Genomic DNA, 24106 nt, shown 5'->3' on the forward strand with positions numbered 1-24106 from the left:
CCTACTTCAGCTTTAGAATTTATATTTCTTAAGTTCTTTTGCAAAATCTTGACAACCATAATTTGACATCAGTGTCCAACCATATTTACTCTGCTTTGTTTCTGCAAACATCGCCAGAAGTGTGACAACATCATGAGGCGGGACACTGGAGTTTGTGTTTCTTGCAGTTGCAGTTCTTCCTTTGACATTGTGTGGTGCAGCCACATGTCACAAGATTCATGACAGTCTGTGGCACAGAGGGAAGGGAAGTGAGAACTGGCAAGAGAACATCTTTCTAAATTTGCCAACCCATAGTTTCTGGTGGAGGGAGTGCAAGTCTTTGTTGATTTGCTTGGATCCATACAGCTGCTTGATAGTGTGCCCTCTTGATATGGAATGACAAGGCATTCTGGCTTGGTGGTAATGCCTCCAGAGGAACAGCTTCAGCAGTCAGTGATGCCCTGGCACTATTTGATAAGGTACATGTGCCAGCTTTGAGGTTGTGCTACTGAGGTCTCCTCTTCCAAGTTCGTTCAGGGGATTGTGGTGCTCCATGAAGACTTTGAAACAAGATTTCTTGGAGTGTCCTGCCAGGAAAGAAGTACAATCACATCCTGTGATTGCATGGAAGGCTGGCAGGGAACTTAACAGAGCACCATCAAGGTTCTCAGCCACTATATTAATTGGAATGAATTTCTGCTTCTTTGAGGTGCCTGCCTTCATCAATACTTTATCACAGCGGATGCTGGCAAAATGCACTAAAAGGAGAGCCAAAACATCTGTCTCTTGAGGCCACAACAATAGCAGAGGCTTGGGTCTTGGTACAATGGTGTACCATCCTGGTGTCTGCCTCTTAATGTCTAGCCTCCAGTTCTTCTGCATTCACATCAGATGTTGATGCCTCAATGTGCTCTTCATCGGTGAATCCACCAACAGCAACAGTTTTGTTAGATGGAGCCTGAAGTATCAACTGCTGAGAGAGAAATCTAGCAAGGTCTGCCTTGTTGTCCTCAATGGCAATGAAATTCTCCCACTTCAGAGGTAGTGGTACATTCCTGTATTTGATCTCTCGATGAACTGGAACTGTCTTCTTGGTACATTTGGTACGAGTGCCAGACTTTGACAGGTAATATTATCTGTAAAATACAATGGGTATGTGCTTGAAAGGTTCCCCAGCTTGCATGATAGATGTCGCAAATAAATCTGCCAAATCTCCAAAGGTTTTGGCTTTTGGAGGCTTACCAAGTGCAGTCACATGTGCCTGAACATCAATCAAGGTTGCATTGCTGCCTAATTCAGCTCTTTCTAGTGTATGAGGACAGGGTACATTCCTGAACAGTGGACTCCATCAAAATAGACTTTTTGTACAGATCGCAGATTGCCTGTCATGTCAGCAAGAGAAGGTGGTGTTGGCAGTAAATCTTACTGCAACATTTCCTCCAAATTCACATGCCTCCCAGCCTGAGAAGCAGTGAGGATCCTCTGAAGGAATTTTCTGTCTTCATCAGGCTATAAAGTCAAGAATTTGTTTTCAGCTTATGTCTGCAAAATCACTCTTTTGCAAGCTCATGTTCTGCATAAATGCTCGCCTTGAGCGCAAGTCATTACATCAGGGCGCACAGACTGCGCCTCATCTGATCCATTATAACAAGATGTTAAATTAGAGAATAACCCTGTTGTGTTTGATTTGTGGACATTCATGCTGGATTTATGGTCGCAAATTGAGTTGTACCAGTGATGCATTAGTGGTAAAACAGATATTTGTGACCCTAATCCAGCATGAATGTCTGCAAATCATCAGACACAAGGAGGTTATTCCCATTCTAATCCAATTCCATCGTTTGCGCGGTTTGTTTTTCTGTAAGTAATTTGGTCGGCGAATCGTGAAAGGGTGTGGTCGGCTCATCAAAGCTTACTGTCGCAACAGCGTCTTCATGTCAAACCGGAAATTCTGTGAGCAGACCCACAGATTTCTCCATTTCGTCAGCTGCATTGAGTTACATCCACGGTAAATCCATCAATCAATGCAGTTAAATCCATTAAATTAACACATTTTGGGATAATTGTCGCTGCACTACTTTCTGTCGGTCTCAGGTGATAGCGTCATTGTTGACACCTGAGCTGCTATGCGGTCAGGGGGCAGAGTAACACATCAAATGTGAAACGATTAAATATTTTGCCACCGTCCATGTGATATTTTATGTTCTGAAATCTCAAACGATTAACTAATCTGATTCACGGAAAAAATGTAATTGGATTAGAATCTATCATAAACATACTTTTACAGCTACTTATAAAGAAGGAATGAACATGCAACTGTTTTACCAAGCTATTACAATATAAACATTACAAATAATTACCTTTTAGGCTGTTCCAAATTCTCCACCTCAGCGCATGAGAGAGAGAGGGGGGGAGGGGGGCAGATGAAACAGTCCTCTGTGATTTCAACTGTCAGTCAAACTGTGACAGAAAATGATTACTCCACTACAAAATAATTATTTTATATACAGCATCCAGCGCACAAAGCAGGTGGGATTATTACGATGAAATGAGCGAGAGGGCAGAGCCAAAATAGCCTGCTCAAAATAGCCTAGGTTCTGATGGGCTGCTTATGGTCACAAAATAGCCTGTCCTGTCCTCGTAGTTGCCAGGTACTCCACTAATGGGCTTTTAACAGCCAAGGCCTCAATACAAATATGCCTCTAAAATTCTTGTTTGTCCTGGTAGTACCTCGTGCACAAACTGCCCCACGCTGTTGTTGCTAAATTTTGAACTTCTTGAAATTAGCGCCATGCTCAGATGAGCCTCATTAGCCGAATATTCTGCCTCCAACAGCCACTATTGTCCCACAATTGTTGAATAACTCCACTTGTACCAAAAAAGAACATGCTGCGTGGCTTGTTATTCATCTTTCATTATTCGGTGGGACCAGGGCCTGACAGGAAAGCACGCTCTTCTTAGCTGAAAGGAGTACTCTGTCTCTGCTGAGGACAAAGGTATTCTTGGAATATACATACAGTATCTTCCTTTATACGATCCCACAGCCACTTTGGCTTTGTCATTTCACCCAGTTAATTACTAAATGTAAATCAATTTCACCCATATAATGAATAAATATCAGTCAGTTTCACCTAGATTATGAATGTTTCCCTCACATATTTAGTAAATCTAAATTATTTTTGCTCAGATACTTAGTAAATATGAATCAGCTTTCCTTGTGAAATTTACTAGGATTTACTAAATATTGTTTTGGCAATATAACCCATCATGTGGCGTGCTATTACTCAATCCAACACATTTCAACTGTTGCTTTTATTAACATGTACTTCATTTTTTTGGTTAGGTTTAGTTAATATATTCAGTACTTTTTAATCACAATTGCAGAACTTAAAATCTATTCAATTATATTATGTGTCACTTTGTTGCCACAATTTTTTTGTGTAAACATTGGTCAAATTTTTTACAGTGTAAAGTAGAAGTGAAGCTGACAGCTTCCAAATTTTTTTTTTTAATTTGTGTACTATCCTGGCCTGAAAAAAATACATCAGGAAACATTTTTGTTTATTTTTCGAGATGGCGGAGCTTTGTGATAGTAGATAGCCATTGTCCTTGAGAAACTAAGTCACAGTTATGAGTTTGGGACTGAGATCATGCTGACCTTATGTCTACAAAGATTTTTTTCCCCTTATTTCATACATTTTTTTCTTCTCCCTGCTTACCTGAATTATTACCAGGCTAAAACATAGCATTGAGATCAGATACATTTGTCTGAACATGTAGAAGGATCTTACTGTATCATGGACCTTCAAGATCAGCGTCTGGCTCCAGATCAGAATTTTTTTTTAAGGATTGTTATCACAGAGTACAGTTAATTTTTGATGTTTTGACATCTATTCCCAACAGGGAGCTAAACATTAAGGGGGATGGGGGTGTACTAATCATGAAGTGATTGAATGATTAATCTGGATCTAGTGGGAAAGAAATGCATTTTTTGGATGTTCCGTGGTAGATTACTGATCAGGATTGAAGGGTCTACAGTCTGTGATTATAGTGGTTCATGCTGGAAAGATTTGCTAAGGAAGCAGCTGTTTTTCATCCACTGATTGTTTCACATACATCACTTTTCCTTCTTGATATTTGAACCAGAATCCTTGCTGTTATATGCATGTGTGTTTGGACCCCGGCAGAAATGTTGCAAAGGGTTTTGAATGCAATTTGGTGACCTTGCTTTGTTGTATTGATTGCTTCATTTCAAATGTGTGGTGCCAGCGTGGCAAACAGGCAGTCAGCACTGTAGCTGCTATACCACAGAGGCCGGGTGTGCATATAAAAGGCATATTAACACTCTGTTTAAATATGTAAGAAGTCTGTTTTATTCAACCAGTTAATCAACAGTGCACGTCAGTCTCGCTCTGTTTCATAAGCTTGCTGCTGACGGCAGCACTCAATCAGTCATTGCTGCCCATGGTGCTGCCACAGCATGTGTTTTAAAAACAGCAATTTCACGATCTTTCCTACAAATATGCTAGACTTTTTCTGGTGGATGGCACATGTGATACACCTTTCTTACCGGCTAATCAGGCAGCACTTTCCACATAAATAACATTTTCTTGCTAGCTGTCTGTTGTTCTCCTGCTATCAAAGACAGTATAGGCGCTTAGAATAACAGTAAGTTCTTTTGTCTTCTCCCTTTTTGCTTGTGGTCATGACAGCACATCCAGTATGGCTCTGCATGTTGATTTGGCCCAGGTTTTACACAAGCTGTGCTTCATGACACAAAGCCACATTGTCTTTTTCCTGATCCAGTCCCAGCAGAAGACTGCCCCTCCCTGAGCCTGGTTCTGCTGGAGGTTTCTTCCTGTTAAAAGGGAGTTTTTCCTTCCCACTGTCGCCAAGTGCTTGCTCACAGGGGGTCGTTATGACCGTTGGGGTTTTTCTGTAATTATTGTATGGCCTTTTGCCTTACAATATAAAGCGCCTTGGGGCAACTGTTTGTTGTGATTTGGTGCTATATAAATAAAATTGATTTGATTTTGATTTGATTGCATAGAGAATGGGTACAGGTGGTCCTGAACTGGGAACCTTTGGTTTTGAAATCAAGTGCATTAATAACTTAACTACCATCATGCCATCCATTTGCATATAATAGTAATATTTTATGATTTTATTAGCATATTGTAATAATCTTCCACCTCCTCCTGATGGAGGATTTTCATCAGTTTCCTTGGTGGAAGTCACTGAGGTAGTCAGACAACTCCGCAGTGGCAAGGCCCCGGGGTTGATGATATCCGTCCAGAAATGCTGAAGGCTCTGGCTGTGGAGAGATTGTCTTGGATGAGATGTCTTTTCAACATTGCGTTGAGGTCTGGGACAGTGCCTAAGGGGTGGCAAACTGGGGTGGTGGTCCCCATATTTAAAAAGGGGGACCAGAGAGTGTGTGCCAACTACAGGGGCATCACACTACTCACCCTCCCTGGTAAAGTCTACTAGAGGGGGCTGGAAAGGAGGGTTCGACCGATAGTCGAACCTCTGATTGAAGAGGAACAATGCGGGTTCCGTCCTGGTCGTGGAACAACCAAACAGCTCGTTACTCTCACAAGGATCCTGGATGGTGCCTGGGAGTATGCCCACCCAGTCTACATGTGTTTTGTGGACTTGGAGAAGGCGTATGATTGGGTACTCTGGGAGATACTGTGGGAGGTGCTGCGGGAATATGGAGTGAGAGGGTCCCTTCTCAGGGCCACTCAATCTCTGTACTCACAAAGCGAGAGCTGAGTTCGGGTGCTCGGCAGTAAGTCTGACTCGTTTCCGGTGGCAGTTGGCCTCTGCCAGGACTGCGCCTTGTCACCAATCCTGTTTGTGATATTCATGGACAGGATATTGAGGCGTAGTCAGGAAGAGGAGGGTTTCTGGTTTGGTGGGCTCAGGGTCTCATCACTACTTTTTGCAGATGATGTGGTCCTGTTGGCTTCATCGGCCGGTAACCTCCAACACTCACTGGATCGGTTTGCAGCAGAGTGTGAAGCGGCTGGGATGAGAATCAGCATCTCTAAATCTGAGGCCATGGTTCTCATCAGGAAACTGATGGATTGCCGACTACGGGTAAGGAATACGGCCTTGCCCCAAGTGAAGGAGTTCAAGTACCTCGGGGTCTTGTTCATGATTGAGGGGACGATGGAGCGTGACATTGGCCGGAGAATCGGTGCAGCAGGGGCGGTATTGCATTCGCTCCACCGTACTGTTGTGACGAAAAGAGAGCTGAACCAAAAGGTGAAGCTCTCGATCTACTAGTCAATCTTCATTCCTACTCTCACCTATGGTCATGAGGGTTGGGTCATGACTGAAAGAACTAGATCGTAGGTACAAGCGGCCAAAATGGGCTTCCTCAGGAGGGTGGCTGGTGTCTCCCATAGAAGGGTGAGAAGTTCCTTCATCCGTTGGGAGCTCGGAGTAGAGTTGCTGCTCCTTTGCGTTGAAAGGAACCAGCTGAGGTAGTTCGGGCATCTGGTTAGGATGCCCCCTGGGCGCCTCCCTAGGGAGGTGTTCAAGGCACGGCCATCTGGGAGGAGATCCCAGGGAAGACCCAGGACTAGGTGGAGAGATTATATCTCCACACTGGCCTGGGAACCCTTCAGGATCCACCGGTCAGAGGTGGTCAATGTAGCATGGGAAAGGGAAGTCTGGGGTCCCCTGCTGGAGCTGTTGCCCCCACGCACCAATCCCAGATAAGCGGTTGAAGATGAGTATTACAATAATAACTAGCGTGTTGCCTGTGGGGATCCAGAGGCTCTAGATTGGGTAGTGTTTATAAAATAGGTAGCTGACATTATTCAAGGGTGGTAATAAATTGTGCACAGTTTCTATAATGAGTTGGAATGGTGTGTGATTCTAGGATGTTTTTAAAACCTTCACCCTTAACAGTTTTTAGAAGAAGAACTCAACCCTTTTATTTCATGTTAATTACATATTTTTTTTAATGTTAATTTACTGTCTTACTGTATTTATAATTTGCTTAGGTTCTTGTTATGATATACACACTTATTATTATTACTATCATTATTATTATTATTATTATCAGTATAGTTATCAGTATTATTATCAGTATTATTTCATTTTTACTTCTATTTTGTCATTTGATTTTTAAATGGACCACAATGGAAATAAGTGTTTTCACTTTCTTGTGTCATCCATGGATTTTCAACATATTTACAATTATGTATAACCCCAATTCCAGTGAAGTTGGGACGTTGTGTAAAATGTAAATAAAAACAGAATACAATGATTTGCAAATCCTCTTCAACCTGTATTCAATTGAATACACCACAAAGACAAGATATTTAATGTTCAAACTGATAAACTTTATTGTTTTTGTGCAAATATTTGCTTATTTTGAAATGGATGCCTGTAACATGTTTCAAAAAAGCTGGGACAGTGGTATGTTTACCACTGTGTTACATCACCTTTCCTTCTAACAACACTCAATAAGCATTTGGGAACTGAGGATACTAATTGTTGAAGCTTTGTAGGTGGAATTCTTTCCCATTCTTGCTTGATGTACAACTTCAGTTGTTCAACAGTGCAGGGTCTGCATTGTTGTATTTTACACTTCACAATGTGCCACACATTTTCAATGGGTGACAGGTCTGGACTGCATTATTATGAACGTTTCATGATAATACGTTGAATTTTCGCAAGGGATGAGCCATAGCATAATTCCACACAAGCCGCACTGAGACACCACACGTCAAATGTGACTGCAGATGGTTGTTGTTCTTCTTAGCTTATGAGACCAGACAGCCAACACAGATTATATCAAAAAGTGTTTAAATATCCAGCATTTTAATCTGTCTAGTCTATCACTAGTTCACAGTGCCAGGAGGTCTTTTCTAGTCAGGACGAGTACCTTGGAAATGGCACATTTCATATCAGAAATTTTTAGTACCTTCGGATTTTCAGCTGCTGTTGGATGGGGGGAGGAGAGAGTAGTGTATCAAGTGTCAGCCTGCCACATGCAATAATAATTTGCCTGGGTCCTGCTTTGACGTAAATGACAGGACTCAGAAGAGTGCTGCAAGTTGTGATTTAATTTAGTTCAATGTGATTAATTTGATGTATGTAATATAATTAATGTAATTTAATTAATGTAATAAATTTTCTTTTTTATAGTTTAATAGAAGGCACAGGACATTGCTAAGATAACTGGACACATACATAACATTTTGGCTACTTTAAACAAATAAATAATAAACTTGAAGATGTATGGAAACTAAAAAAATCCAGAAAAAGCCCAACAATAGCAGCAACAGCATTACTTGATACATTTGGTTCACTGTTTTTCAAACACCTAGTTTGTTGAAAGCCCCGTGTTGTAGACTGAATGGTCCCTCCTTAAAAATCGGTCCGCCTTGCTTCACTGCGCATGCGTCATGTCGGACGACAGCAGCACATCTGAGACGGAGTCTCTTCACCCAAAGCAATCAAATGGATTAATAGGATTATTAACCATCAGATGATAAAGGTAAACATCTTAAATCATTCTAAAGTCAGTTTAAAGCAGAAATGAGGCCGTTTTAAACAGAAACTCTGCGAAATTCCATGACGCTTTGAAATGACAATGCATGAATGAATGAATGCATCAGCTAGCAGCTCGTTTAGCCGCAGCGCTCTGATTGCTTCATCCGTCTTTATGATGAAATAATGCTGAATTTATATGGAAATGATTGTTGTACAAAAGCTTCAGATATCTGTCGCTGAGATAGATGATGACTGGAGTGCAGTTTGAAGCAGAAAAAAGGTGGTAATCGGTGTTCCGTAGCTAGTGACGCACGTGCAGTGAAGGCAGGGGGGACTGATTTTTATGGGGGACCGCTTGGGCTGCGACACCGTCTCCCATTGAATTTCTGACACTTGTTTGTATATATTTTTGGCTAAACAAATGTTGGATTTTATGTTTCATGGCTAATTTGTTTGATATAAATCATTGTTAATAACTTGCTAATACCCTGAAATCTCTTTATAATGATAATACTACTACTAATAATATCCTCATATTTCCTCTGGAATGCCATGAGGCATACTTTTCTTCTGATTATCACGCTACACCGACAAAACACAGTTTTACTTTTATACATAAAGTTTATATAACAATACAAGCAGCACACCTCACATAAATAGATGTTAAATGCAACATGTTCCATGCAAACACATATGACTTTACTGATTCATGCTGAGGGTAGTGGCCCGCCCATCCGGGGGCGTGGCTGGAGTGCAGGGGGTAAAAAGACAGATGGGGTGGAGTTAGTCAGCCTGCAGGCTGCGTAGCACCTTACTGTCCAGGAAAGGTTTTATTTAATACAACATTTAAAATTGAAGTCTGTTATCTGTGGTTTTTGTGTCTTTTGAATTTTACCATTACACCTTGGAAAAATGGAAATTTGCAATCTAACACAAACAAACATTAGGATACCCAGTTGGGTCATGAAAATATATCTATCAGTAAAGTAGAATTGTAGAACGTAGAAAGCTTTGAACATGTTAAAAAAAAAATGGTGACACATTGTGATCCACAAAAGTGAATAATTGGATGTAATCTGTGCAGATAGGGACAATATGAGTCTTTTAGTTTAATTTTACAGATGCCTTGGTTTTTGTTTCATTAGTGCATCCTGAAATAAATCATTTCTGCTTGATTGTGGGTTTGGCTGTGCAGTCACTTTCATGCCAGGTTACAATTAAGGGCATGAATCAAAATGTGATGCAGATTGTTTTCTGTTTTGAAGCACAGCAACTTCATTGACCGGAGCGAACACCAATTGTTTGCAGCGGTCAGTCCAGGATGATGCGTTCATGTTCGCTGATGTCTTTAAATCTCCTCTGTAAATATAATATGCATTCATAATCTTCAGCAGAACACAGTTTTCAGATGTTAACAGATTTTTAGTAGCTTTGTAGTAATGTCTTGCATTAGCACATAGACTGCACACAGTACCATTGTGAGCATGCCATGCAGCTTCCATGTCATGAGGATGCATTCACTGTCCCTTGTAATCAGAAGTAACCTGGTGAATAAATATATAGAATACTACAATGACATGCAACATTACACTGTTGTTGTGGGCAATCGGGCCCAATTACCTCATTTTTGGAATCTGGGCATCAAATGGGCCCAGAAATCGGCGATGGGAGACCATCTTAAGATTGGGTTCAGTAGTATATACAGTTCATTTGTGTTGTATTCTGTTACCCATGTCTCTGTGTGACCCTCTCTGCTGAGTACCAGTGTTGATTAATCTTCATCATTATTTTATTTTGTTTTTTGTTTTTCTCAGATCTCTAGGATAGAGAACATGTGTCACCTGAGCGAGCTGCAAGTTTTGAACTTAGCAGGAAACCACATCACCATCGTGGGAAACCTACAGGGCCTCAACTCTTTGACTGAACTCAATCTATGTCATAACTGCATTTCTGTTGTGGTGAGGTCATCTCTGTTATTACTTAGCATCTTCACTGCACACTAGCTGCACTACTGTCCTACAAAGGAATAACAAATTAAAAGCTGCCTCAATCAGCTTGATTTCACATGAGCTTGATTTCACAAAGTGTACTCAGTGCCTCCAAGGCACGCTTTGTCTGTGTTAATGTATCTAAACCATCAGGACTCTGATCATTCTTGGCTCTGTCTTGCTTGCTGCTACAAGACTGCACCTCTTGAAATGCTATTCATACATTTCATAGTCCGTGAGCCTAAAGCTGATTTTGATCTAATCAGTGCTGCCTAAGGGGGACCAAACAACGCTTACATTCCTTTTTACCAAAATTGGAGCAACTTCATCTTTTGATCCCTGTACACACTGAAACTGACCTTTGTCACAATTGTAGTCATCCAAATTAAAACCCCGATCACACATCACAAGAATGTGCAGGAACCATGCCTGACACAGAAATATTGCCATAATTGTATGCAGTCAGGAGGAAAAGAGACATGGTCAGCAGTGTCAGAATGCATCCAGATTACCTCGTCCACACCTGCACGATGGCATCCAAAGTGTATCTAGACAACAGGTAAATGACACTGACTGCTGTCAGACGGCCATAAAAGGCGCTGAAGACTGCCCGATGTCCAAACATCTGGATGGCAAACGTGGGACTGGAGTCGCTGTGTTCCTCCCTTTGCACTAGGCATGGGCTGATATGAGATTTGGACGGTATGATAACCGGGGGGAAAAATACCGCGGTTTTACGGTTTCACAGTATTATGTATAGCTTTAAAATGTGCTTTAACAACATTATGGCTATTTACATATGAAGTGCGCACTAATTGACGCGATGTCTACAGCTACGAGCGCTATACCACTGACAAACTTTAGAGAATATACCAAAATAATAGTCACTCTTTTAGACATGTAGCATCTGCCCCGTGGGAAATATGACTTACTTGCTTAGGGAGAAACGTGGCTGGAATAAGGTCTGGAACTCTGGATACTCAATATTGGCCCAGCTTCACCAACAAAGTGCTTGGAATAGATTTATTTGTCCTTCTTGACATGTTTGTGGGAGAAATTTCGTCGACCGCAAGCACGACTCGAGTCCAGCGCTTGTACTTCTCAGTGGTTTCAATGATGGGATAAAGTTTACTCCTTCCATGTGCACAATGCATCTGCGCATGTGTGGGTCAAACAGGGGCAAAAATTCCAACTACCAAACTCACACCACTCCCATTGAATTTCGTATACAGTAGCATTAGCGGATTGTAAAAGTTAAGGCCTGCAGGGATTGTTTCAAAGGCTTTAAGCCTTAAGCGACGCATACAATAATGACAGGTGCGCATTGTGCTGTTTTCAAATGGTGGAACGGAATTTATAGGCTTGAAAGTTGGCTGAAAACACACGATTGCAAAGCTCCCCTGAGTCCACACAAAGACAGAAAGAAGAAGAAATGTGGTTGTCAACCTCCGTTCATTCTACACAATTTCCCCACAGAAAAGAAATATCCAGATGGATGTAAAAGATGGACTAAAATTGCAAGTTTCTTGCACACACTTATTTTGTCAATATCCTGAAACTGTGCCGAATTATAATGTGGCTGATGACGCCGTTTTCGTGCATCGGCTTATGACTGTAATGTCGCGCCATGAATGACGTGGCACGTAATATTGTAAAATTGACATGTTCTGTAAATGAACTGCATGCATGAACATATCATTGTATGTCAAATTATCCAAACAAACGTGACACCAAAGAGGTTATAGGCAAGACCCACCTTCCTTGTAGTCATTATGAAGCCGGTGGAGTAGCGATTTCTTATCCCTGCTTGGCAAATATTCTGCAATATCCACAGTTTCAGACTTTGGACTTCATCTAACCATCCGTCACTTTCCTTCAAGGGATCAGAAATTTGTTTGTCTCCAACTATCAACAAGGACTGGTCATTTTCGACAGCAGCTCTCTCTTCCTCCTTCGTCGGCACCAATGGTAGTTTCTGTAACGATGCAGCATACGCAAGGGCAGCCAGCTCTTCTTTCCGTTTCTGTCCACTGCCGTACGTAGTCCTGGTTGTAACAGGCAGTCCGCGGATCTTACAAAAACGCTTTAAATCGTCAGTTTTCCAGCGGTTGAAATGATCCAAATCATAGTACTCCTCGCTTCTTTCTGCCGTCATAGCGTGTGGATTGGTAGCCGAAAAATTTAGCGTACCCATAATGCACCGTGTGGCCCAAGATGTGCACTTCGCTTATTCTGTGGAAAATAAAACAAAAAAGCTGACTTGGTCCTTTTAGATGGAGGGAAATGTTCAGTACAGGCTTTGCCTCCTTCAGCCATGATGCAGAGCTAGCTAATGTTAGCTGCCTGTTTGTAAACAGAGACAGAGGTGCGCACCAGGGTGAAGGGCACCAGTGGCTGCCTCCGCTCTGCCTGTCAAGAATTCTCATAACATGCTCATACCGTAGGGACGGTGTAATGGAAAATTTTAGTGGTTTTGATACCGTGGCTTTTTGATACCGTGGTATTGGCCCATGTCTACTTTGCACAGTCCCTGTTGGTACTGGACATCAGAATACAACCAACGTATGGACCTGTCTCACGCCATGTGTCAAAGCCGGCATGGTGCAGCCACTCACTCACTCATGCAATCACATCTGCACTCGTCTTCCCCTTCACAGTGCTACTGACGTCACGTGTGTGTGCATGTGGGTGTAGAGCAGAGGTGCTGGACTGATGACATGATCGCTGTGTGTGTATGTGTGTGTGTGTGTGTGTTCACAATGGCTGAATGAGCAGCTATGTGTACATGCACGTGTGTGCGTGACGTACGTGCACGTGTGTGCAGGGAGCACATGTGTGCGGAGGGCGCATGTGTGGGCCGTTGCCAGCTACTGGACACTGCTGGCAGTCGGCCATGCTGTCCCATGTGTCAGACGCAGCCTTTCCACGAAACTTTAATTTCTTTTTTTGTTTGTTTTGGCTCACAGCACAACACAACTCTGGACACTGCGATGGTTGGATTATCACATGGGATTTAATTTTGCTGTGGTTGATTCCAGCACACAGCAGCCGGGCTGAGAGGATTTTATCCACAGCCTGCGGTCTTGGCTCCACGTCCACCCTGTGCTGTGAAACACTCCTGGGCCGCTGTTGGAGGTGAGATTCATGTTTATTAATGCTGTCACGGCCTGGCACAACAGTTCCGTGTTATATCTCCTACAGAGTTAGAAGGTGATCATGTATTACAGCGGTGAAATCCATTCAGGTCCAAGCCTGACGAGTGCAATGATGCGTTACTGTGCATGAGACCATGGAGAGGCATAGCTGCCCGTGGTATATAGAGCTATGATGGAGACAATAGTTCACATTATTTCTGTCACCCATGGGAAGAAATGGACAAATATCTGTACTGTAAGGTCTACTGTGGATATAACAGCCTGTTCAGATTTGCGGCGGCGTGCGCACAGTAACGCTCTGTGCTTTTGGTTTGATAGCCGCTGTTCACATTCACTGTACATGATAATTTATAATTATTATCATGATGAAGCATGCCACATACACATCAACAGTTCCTTTACGCTCCGACTGTGTGTGTCTGTGTGTGTGTGTGTGTGGGGGGGGGGGGGGCCATTGGAAGTGGACATGATTATACAGTGAGGAAAATAAGTATTTGAACACCCTGCGATTTTGCAAGTTCTCCCACTTAGAAATCATGGAGGGGTCTGAAATTTTCATCTTAGGTCTCATGTACAAAGAGTGTGTCCGCACAAAAATGTGGCGTACGTCCGTCTGCACGCCAACATTCTGATGTATCAAAAGTGCAAAATGTGTGGTGCGTCACGCAAAAATCCTGGGTGGTGTACACATGTTTCTACAGCTATTGGTTCACTGCTGGAGCATAGAAGTGATGCTGGAAACCGTTAATAGTGTGGAAACAAGAAGTCATCAGATTGATGTGCGCATCAGCAACACACTGATGAGCAATTAAAACACCCACGTGTTTACAATTATATGAGTGGACATAAAAGCATATGCAAAGTGATGCATAAAATGGCACTAACAATGGCTGCGTTAGTGTTGTTAGAGGACCTTGCAAATGGTGCAATCTGATGTGGGCGTGTATTCAGGGAACACGAGGATTTACTAGCAAATGACGATAATTGGCTCATAAACCAGTTCCAATTACCAAGGCCACTGTTACTGAAGTGTGTGCAGAACTGTGGCCGGCCCAGAGTGAAATACAGCGAGGAGTCAGGCAGTTGTCTGTGCCCACACAGGGGCTGACCACGCTGGGCTTCCTGGCAACAAGGGCACTCTAGCGGGAGCTGGCTGATCAGTCAGGAGTTTGCCCGTCAACCTTGCACTGATCCATCCAAGCTGTGTGGAACACAGTCATCCAAATGCCATCCAGATACATCACATTCCAACATTAAAGCGCAATTTGCAGTGAGAGCTGGTTTCTGTAATGTAATTGGAGCTATTGACTGCATGCAAATGCACATCAGGCTGGAGGCTGGCATGGTGCGTGATGGATGGCTGCTTGCTGTGTAAATAGGGTATTTGTGTAATCGATCCAAATGTAAACCAGCGTGGCCACATTTGGGCATGTGCGCATTCAAATATGTTTTTGTTATTATTAATGTTTTTTTTTATTTTTGTTTGATGGTGAGAGCTGCAGAGCTTCTTAACCGGCCTCCGATTGGTTTCCTCTGTTCACTGTTTGTTAATAAATGCGTGCGTAAATTTGTGAATGTCATACTGTCAACGGAGGTGCACATCACCTTTTTAACTTCAGTGTGTGTGTGCTGTTCTGAGCCCACAGCGTGTTGGCCTCACACACACATGCTCCATCGCTCCCACAAACATTTTTCCAGTTTCCTGATTAATCCGTTTAACACCTTACCAAATTAACTATCCCTGCGTGTCATTTCCAGTCATCTGTAGTATAATTTCTTTCCTGTGTTCATGTTGTCTGATGGGATGGAGAGGGGAATCTCCGCTCTAAGGTCCTATTTACATGCGATTGCATATTTCAGTAGGCGTGTGGCCACGGAGGAGTTTGGTGCATGTGCACGTGAGCTCAATTCTACATTCAGTGGGATATACAAACAATATGCGTGGATCCATGCCTATCCACACTTTGATACATCTGAATATTTTTGTGATTACGCCAGTTTCTGGGTTTTGGCGTACACCTTGTTTTAGTCGGAAATCCATGCAAGTCTTTGTACATGAGGCCCCAGGACCCTACAGATGTGGACATTTGTTCTCCTACAAAGGTATTAAAATCACCAAACACCTCTCTTCAGGGACTTCATAACGCCATAAGCTCTCCCCAGGTGTGTCTCAATCTCAAAAGCCAAGGACCCAGTGATGTGAATTTCACTGCGGAGATAAGTGAATGTCTCTGCAAGTTTAGCGCTTTCACCTCTTACAGATACACTTCTAATTGCCAGGTTCAGGAAGTTATCAAAATCCTGACTCTTAATTTTGATCCAGGACCATTGCAGATCCAGACACTTACAGTCCAAACACTTGATTCCTCAGTCAGCTTCTCAAGTGTTGTAACCAGGGCATCTGATTCTGCACAAATCGCCCGTGAAGTCAATGAGCTGGGCAAGAGCCATTATATCGCCTCTGACCTCAAGGTAACATAAATGAACTGCAAGTGGTATGTGGAGGCAGAAACTATTGCAGGACAAATACTGATTTGTAGATTGTTGTTTTTGTTGATGCCATAAGATGGTGTGGAGGCAAAAATAATTTTAAGTTAGAGTGTCTGAGGCTGTTTGTGGAAATAAAGTCAAGGAATTGGCAGATTAAAATAATAGGCTTTAATTCGAGGTCTCGAAGACACGCAAAGTCAAAAATCAGGGTTTTGAATGAGTGTGTGTGCACAGCATGTCTGAAGGAGATATTTTGTACATTCAGAGAAAGGTGGGGTTGCTGCAAACAGTCATGTACACATTTGCCAGTAAATGAAACTTCGAGTTTCCCATGAAAACTCTCGCTGAACAATGAATCACAGTTTTTGGCCTTGGAGAAGAGACGGTGAGTTTCATCAGTGCAGCTGCAAAACTGCAACATTACATAAAGACAAGGAATAGAGTTTAGATGCAAAAGCAAAAGTTTTAGACAGGCTATCTGTAAGACATTAAATAAAGAATTTTGACACTACATTTCCCACCCTTTTGATTAAATTTGATCACAGAAGTGAGTCAAAATTATAAACAAAACAATCACACTCTTAAAAAAAATCAAATGTTCCAATAACATCAACATCATTACATCATCATCTGGTTTCAAATAATGCATCACATAAAAGTTTCACAGAAATTTGCCATTTTTGTGGGGCCTATAAGAGACCACCAAAGAATGGCAGAGTAGGAGGAAATACAAAACACCATCAATACAAAATAAGGACTCATGATTGATGGGTTGGGGTTGATCAAGTCCTTTTAGGTTGCTGGGGGAAAGGAATCAGGAACAGGGGCTAGAGTTGCGTGTTTGCACGTGGACCTTTCTGTGACCTTGGTGGTGTGTGTTGTTAGCTGAACTTGGACAGGGCCAATCCATCGATGATCATAAGTTTCCTTCACACGAGACCTGCACACAAAAAAAATGCAAATAAGATTATGATCAACAAACACAGTATCTTCCCCTGTCAACAGCCTGGGATGGAGCCCTCTCTGTGTGAGGAAGTTGTCAAAACAGGATCTCAAAGGGTTGTGTTCAAAATCTCATTTGCATCAGAACTAGAGGCAAGCATTTTACCCAGTTCAGGCTTGTTTCAGCAATGCATTTTGCCAATTTGTTTTTCAGTGTGCTATTATCAAAGGATAATTTTTGTGGCATCTGGAAACAATGTCTGTTATTAAAGCTTTCATCACTGCTTACATGTCCACTATCACAAGGCAGTATTTCTCTCCTCCTGCAGGGGTCGTTTCATTGAAATCCTTCATAAGGTGTTGAAAGGGGCCTTGGGGGGGGTGCACCTGGAGAGATCAATGGAGCAGTTTTTGTTGTATGGTTGGGGGTGCCTGGCTGCTTTTTGTTTCTGTCTTCTGTTTCTGTCTTTTGTTTTTCCTTCCAGGTGGCACGCGTTTAGGACTGAGTGGCTGTGTGGCTGAGTTATCAGGACCTCACCCTGATCACCTGAGGCTGATCATGTGCAGCTCGTCAGGACTCACAGCTGTGGTGCATCTACACGGATTGGAGCATGGTGGCATTTAAGTCTGGAGTACACAGTGTGTATTGGCCAGAGACTCGACCTTGTGACCAGATGGGTGAGATCGTCGTCTTGAGAGCCATCTCATCATTATGGATGCAGAGAACGTCCAGGTTTGATGCCATGGTCTGTGAAAGAGGAGGGGGTGAGGTCTCACGCTCGTCAGCACACTTCCTGAGGTACGTCAGGTTTTGTGACTAACATTTGTACAGTCAGTAAATGTGGTGTCCCTCACACCTTATTATATTGAGCTGTTATGTTAGTCGTTTAATCAGCTTCCACTGCAGTGAGTAATGTGAACGGGGTGTTCCATGCCTGCAGGGTGGGAAGCTGATTAGTGATTAAGCCAGGAAGTGTTTGCTGTTTGTGTACACCTTTGAGCGGTCTCTCTGTGTGTGGACTCACATGATGATTTCTTCTTTCACAGACTCGGTTTGTCGGGGCCACCTGGGGGGTGTCGGCGGGGTCCTTGGGTCCGAACTGTTTCTGGCTCCGGACCGTTTGTGCAGCTGGGAGCGCACCGTATATCCACCTCACCAGTCCGCGCACTAATTTGTTATACTTTTGCACCGCACTGTTATGTCATTAAATTTTGTTATCCTTTGTACCGTGCTCTGCTTATTTCATACTGGGTCCTTCAAACGCTGGTCGGTTCTCCGTCCTACGTCCTACACATAACAGTTTTGCCTGAATTTTTTTTTGTGCTCAGATTAAACACCTTTTGCAAAACTCAGTTGTATAGGCCACAAAGCCTTTTGTAAACCAGAATTTTTGAACATCAGCACACATCAATCAGCATATATCATCCCCCCTGTTTGACACATGGTCTCGACCATGTGTCAAAACAGCAATAAGTGCAGAAATAGACCATGAGGTAAGCAAAGTTTAGAGGGCTCAGGAGGTGGAGGTGGACCGTACCAAATCCCATTGAGCTTCTGAGCACCTGCTTTTTGCAGTGTGTTGAAGTATGGGGTGAGCAGTTACAAAAAGCAATGGATGAAGGAAGCAAAATGGCATCCAGTCTGCGCAGAATTAAAATAAACAGCAATGAAATAATTAAATTAACAATTAAAGCAAACTAAACAGCAGTTACAGTCAGGCAGCACAGACTGACGTGTCTTTTCTCCATGTTTGAGACCTGTAAAATCAGAGCTCTGTATCATGTCTTTCCACTAAAGCCCCGTTTACACATAGAGGGTAAGAGGTCCCGGAAGAGTTTTTGGCCGTCTTAAGGATCAAACGCCGTTGTCAACGCCGGCACTAGGGCGCGTGGCTTAGTTCCGGCTTTACCGGGAATCGTTGAAAAAATTCAACATGTCGAATATTTCCGGGAGCGCTCTCGGAGAATTCGCGTGACAACGGAGACAACGCGAACAACGGCGTTTGATACTTTTTAATCGCCGTTTCATCCTGCCCCTTCCTGTAGTGCCGCAGTTTACACCGCCGTAATTGGCGGCCGGCATTGTATCCCTAATCAACGGCGTGTAAAACGGCGATAGAGCCCAAATCGGCGTCTTCAAAGGCGTTTTAACCGGCGACAGAGGCAGACAAAACGGCGGCGCTAGTGGACAGTACGCCCTTCTAAACACCACCTCCCGGTTAACAGCGTTCCAAATGGCCGATAGGCAGCGGTCAGTATAAAAACGCTAGCGCGCTGCATGCAGGCCTCTCACTCACGGCCAGCTCCAGATATTTTTGCAGAGAAGCTCCAGTATGCCTCCTAAAAGAAAATTGGCAGGGGCAAGGACTTACCAAGAGGTCTGGTTCAGAAGCAGAGGAGAGGCCTGTGGTGGAGACGAGCAACACGTTGAGGAGGGGAAAAAGAAAGGAGAAGAAAAGGCTGAGATGAGCTCCCTCCCCCTGCAGTGACAGCTGCTTCAGCCTATTATACTCTAGGGGCGGTGCCTATATGCAAAAGTTCCTGGAGTAACGCAGGATTTGCCTGGATAAATCCAGCGGTACACAGGGCATTATCAGCGGCAGCAGAACACCGCCGTTCTCACGCGCGTCTTAACCTGCGATTGTAAAGGATAAAACTGGGTATTAACCCCCGTTGCCTGACGTGTGCCGGATGCTACGGCGTCAAAATGCAGCTTTATTTGGCGGATTTAGCGGCGTTTTATCCGCGTATTTGCAGCTAGTACGGCGCTCAAAACGCCGGCGAAATGCTCCGCCCCTTTCCACCGCGAAAACAGACGGAACTACCGCGAACTTCGGTCTACATACTACCCGCCAACAAAACCGTCTATGTGTAACCTGGGTTTAATCCTCCACCTTGCGGATGATGAGCACAATGCTTTTTCAAATTTATCCATAATCTGTTTTCTCTAAGAGTTGTTACTGTTGACAAAGTATGCCCCATTGTCACTGTACAATGTTATTGGTATTAATATTTTGTTGGAAATATTTCTACCCATCAAAAAAGGGAGAGAAAAGAAAAGAAGAAGAAAAAAGGAATCTAATTACTTTTCCCTACAATAAAATCCATATGTATAGGTTCAAAAGGTATGGAAGGTTTTAGAAATCATGCTAATATCTAAGACTTAAAGTCTTAGGTATCCCCGATTACTATATTTAGCACAAATATTGCAAGCCCAACATGTTTTCCAGTAGTTCAATATAGATATTTTATGTACTTAAAATTTGCTTCCATTCTGGTTTGTCATCCAAATGAACTGCAGGTGTCACTAAAACACTTTTTTTTCCCGTTTTTTTTCCACATATTCAGAAACTACAAAATTATGAGTTTTCCCTTCATTGCATTTCTTTTCTGAATTTTTTTTAAAAAGTGTACAAAATTGTCACTCCACAACAAATGTTATAAAAACAAGTAGAATTTAAAGTACAATGTGTGTGTTCAGGAATTACAATACAAAAATTAGAGCACTGCACATGTAGAGCGCAGACCTCTGTTAACACTAGTTTCCTATTCCAAAAAAGGTTTTACCTTGGAAAAAAGTTTCAAGATCAAAGTCCTGTTAGAAGTCTTTTCATAAGCAAAAATATAATACAAAATATAGGTCAAAAGGGCTTTTCAATGTTCAAATCAAATATCTGCTAAATCTGCTATATGGATCAGATGTGGATCAAACTTAGTCTGTTCATTGAGAGGACCATTTTGCACCCCACTGTCACAAATGAGGGTGATTGGGGCACTTTGATTGAGATATAATGCAACATGTACACCAAATACACATTAGTGTCATCTGAACTCATAGATAGTGTTATGTTGCTGTTGGTAAACATTTATGTACTCCCTACTCCACTAATGTAATGACTTAGACACTTTACCTGCATTCTACACAGTCTCAATTCCTTATTGTGATGTGGTGGCCTTTAGTGGCCAACTGCAGGGTTACTTTACATTTAAGGTAGCCCCGGTACACAAGGGCCCTGGGATTAGCATAAGGTTATTCCAGGGGAGGTTATTTTTCATTAAGCTGCAGTCCCACATTTTGTCTTTCTCTCCTTTTTTCAGATGCAAACCATACACAGATTTTTATTGTTCATTTAACTACTACAGTTCACAGCATGAACTTGAACTAAGTAAATTCAGACATAAAATTGTGATGCAGTTTTAACATTTTAAAATGAACAGGTAAAAACAAAGCTGCTTTTAAACCCTGAACAGTTTAATTTTGTAAATAAAATTCCATATTGTCTGCTAAAAACACAGGATGATCAAATCAACTGTAAATGATTTTATACTTTATTAATGCGCGAACCAGGAGCTCAACAATTTGGCTTCTGCTCATTTAATCTCAGCTGTGGCACCTTCCATAAGTAATATCTTTTAGGGCAAAGGGCTTATTTCTGACGATTGTACATAACGATTTATGTACGATTTATGAGATTTAACATAAATAACAACACCTCCCCCCAGTCCCGCTTATAAGAATTCACGACCCGTCTCACTGTCAGGAGCAAGCTCGGTTATTATCATGCGTTGTCCCTAAACAAACTGATAAACCCGCGCTGCAGGTTGTACTCAGCAGTTGTGGAGGTGAACACAAGCTTCCCTCATGTGCACCAGCAATTGTTAAATGATGAAAGTTTGATAAAATATGATTTTGAGCTTCCCTAATCAACATGTTTGACGACCGTGATTAGTGTAAGGACAGCAGGAGATTTGAGAACCTAACAATAACCTAAACTTTTGCTATTTCTACTTTAGTGTAATTTAGGTGATTTTGAGACTGGAAACGCTCCCAGTGGGTTATGGCCTTTATAAGATGACATCTAAATGGTTTGCTTGAGTTTTGCATACATGTAACAGGAATAAATGTGAATACAGTTTTACAATTTTTTTCCCAATAATTTGGTACATAAAAATTAACCATATTTCAACCACATTATCAAAATGATATGCTTATTTGATATGTGCTGCTACACAACATCACTCTTTATAGTTTTTGATTTATTAATTACAACAGCTGACTAAGAAGAATTCATTACTTTAGCTACTTTTCATTTGCAACTTAGAAGGTACATGCCTTCAGTACAGAACTTGCTGTGTGCATGTAGGTCTTATTCAGAATGACCATTTAAGGAATTTTTTTTTTCTTCAGCATACATATATTCACCCTTGACACACACATTCACTGTTAGTGGCCCACACACAACAATAGACATTTACAGTACATTCTTCACGTTATGCGTAAAAGTAGTCGTCAGTAATAACACCGATTCTGAAAGAGCAGGTGTTACAGTCTTCCCTTATAAATGGCTATTTGTCCGTCACTGCATGGCTCCCCACTCCCACATGTAAAAACATACTGGCCAGACAAACAGAAAACATTGAAATTGTCCAGGTCCCCCTTATAAAAGAGACTTTGATCCCAATACTACTTGTTGGGAAAGTGTCAGTACACGGACCCACAACAGGGGGCGCAAATGAACGGACAATGAAGAAAGTCAAATAACAAGGCTTTACTGTTGTGAACACGCACAATAAATACAACAAATCACAATTTCGGTCTCAAGTTAAATTCCAACGGTGTCGTGTGGGCAGGCTCGACGATAGGAGACGTCTGTCCAAGACGAACCGGAACCACCCGATTTCCTCTGCCACCGAACCCCGGGAATACTGGAACCGCCAAGTCCCGAACTCCCAGGTGGTCTCTGCCTCCGCTCGTCGGATCCGGTACTGCTGGCGAGGAACAGACACAGTCAGACGTGGGTGCGGCTGCACCCAACAACACGTGGGGTGGAAAACACCACCTCCACCTCTAATCAGAAAACAACACTGTCTAGTAACTAGGATACTAATCAAATACGTTTCTTTCACAAATGATGAAGGGCTGGCTGAGTTCGTTACCTCCTTGGTAGAGCGATATCTCGGCAAATGAGGTGGAGATGCCGTCCTGCTGATATACCTCCTCAGTGATTGGGATCAGCTGTCTCCAGTGATAGATGACAGCTGTCATCCTGGCTGCTCCCGTAAGGTGGCAGCGCCCTCCGGTGCCTGGAGCCCGCACTCCAGGCAGGGCGCCCTCTAGTTGTGGTGGTCCAGCAGTACCTCCTCTTCAGCGGCCCACACAACAGGACCCCCCCCTCAACGGGCGCCTCCTGGCGCACGTCCGGGTTTGTCAGGGTGGCGACGGTAGAAGTCGGCCAGGAGGGCCGGGTCCAGGATGAAGCCCTTCTTCACCCAGGAGCGTTCTTCGGGGCCGTACCCTTCCCAGTCCACCAGATACTGAAAACCCCGGCCCATCCGTCGGACGTCGAGGAGCCGGCGTACGGTCCAAGCCGGCCCTCCGTCGATGATCCGGGCAGGAGGTCGCGCCGGACCCGGAGTGCAGAGGGGTGAGGTGTGATGGGGTTTAATCCTGGAAACGTGGAATACTGGATGAATCCGCAGTGAGGCCGGAAGCTGGAGCCTCACTGCGGCGGGATTGATGACCTTGAGTATTTTGTACGGGCCGATGTATCGTTCTTGCAGTTTTGGGGAGTCCACTTGAAGGGGAATGTCCTTGGTGGACAACCACACTTCCTGCCCAGGACGATACGTGGGAGCCGGGGCCCGCCGCCGGTCTGCATGGTTCTTCGCCCTCGTCCGGGCCCTCAACAAAGCAGAACGGGCGGCACGCCACACCCGACGGCACTTCCGTAGGTGGGCCTGGACCGAGGGCACACCGACCTCCCCCTCAACCACCGGAAACAACGGGGGTTGATACCCCAAGCACACCTCGAAAGGGGAGAGGCCGGTGGCTGATGACACTTGGCTGTTGTGGGCGTACTCGATCCAGGCCAGGTGGGTACTCCAGGCCGTCGGGTGCGCGGCTGTCACACAGCGTAGGGTCTGCTCCATCTCCTGGTTGGCCCGTTCTGCTTGTCCGTTGGTCTGGGGGTGATACCTGGACGAGAGACTGACCGTGGCCCCCAGTTCCCGGCAAAAGCTCCTCCAAACATGCGAGGA

The 24106-nt window shown here is 43.4% G+C and overlaps 1 protein-coding gene across 3 annotated transcripts in view; it reads left to right on the plus strand.

Moving 5' to 3' along the window:
* The window catches only part of LOC117523977 (leucine-rich repeat-containing protein 49), a 184742-nt gene that overhangs the window by 16741 nt on the left and 143895 nt on the right, over window positions 1–24106 (plus strand). For all 3 annotated transcript variants that reach the window (XM_034185680.1, XM_034185689.1, XM_034185673.1), the window contains exon 8: window positions 10308–10451. In XM_034185680.1, the coding sequence (XP_034041571.1) occupies window positions 10308–10451 (144 nt within the window). The remainder of the gene's footprint in view (window positions 1–10307; window positions 10452–24106) is intronic.

Source organism: Thalassophryne amazonica, chromosome 2, assembly GCF_902500255.1.
Source record: "Thalassophryne amazonica chromosome 2, fThaAma1.1, whole genome shotgun sequence".
NCBI classification, from domain to species: domain Eukaryota; kingdom Metazoa; phylum Chordata; class Actinopteri; order Batrachoidiformes; family Batrachoididae; genus Thalassophryne; species Thalassophryne amazonica.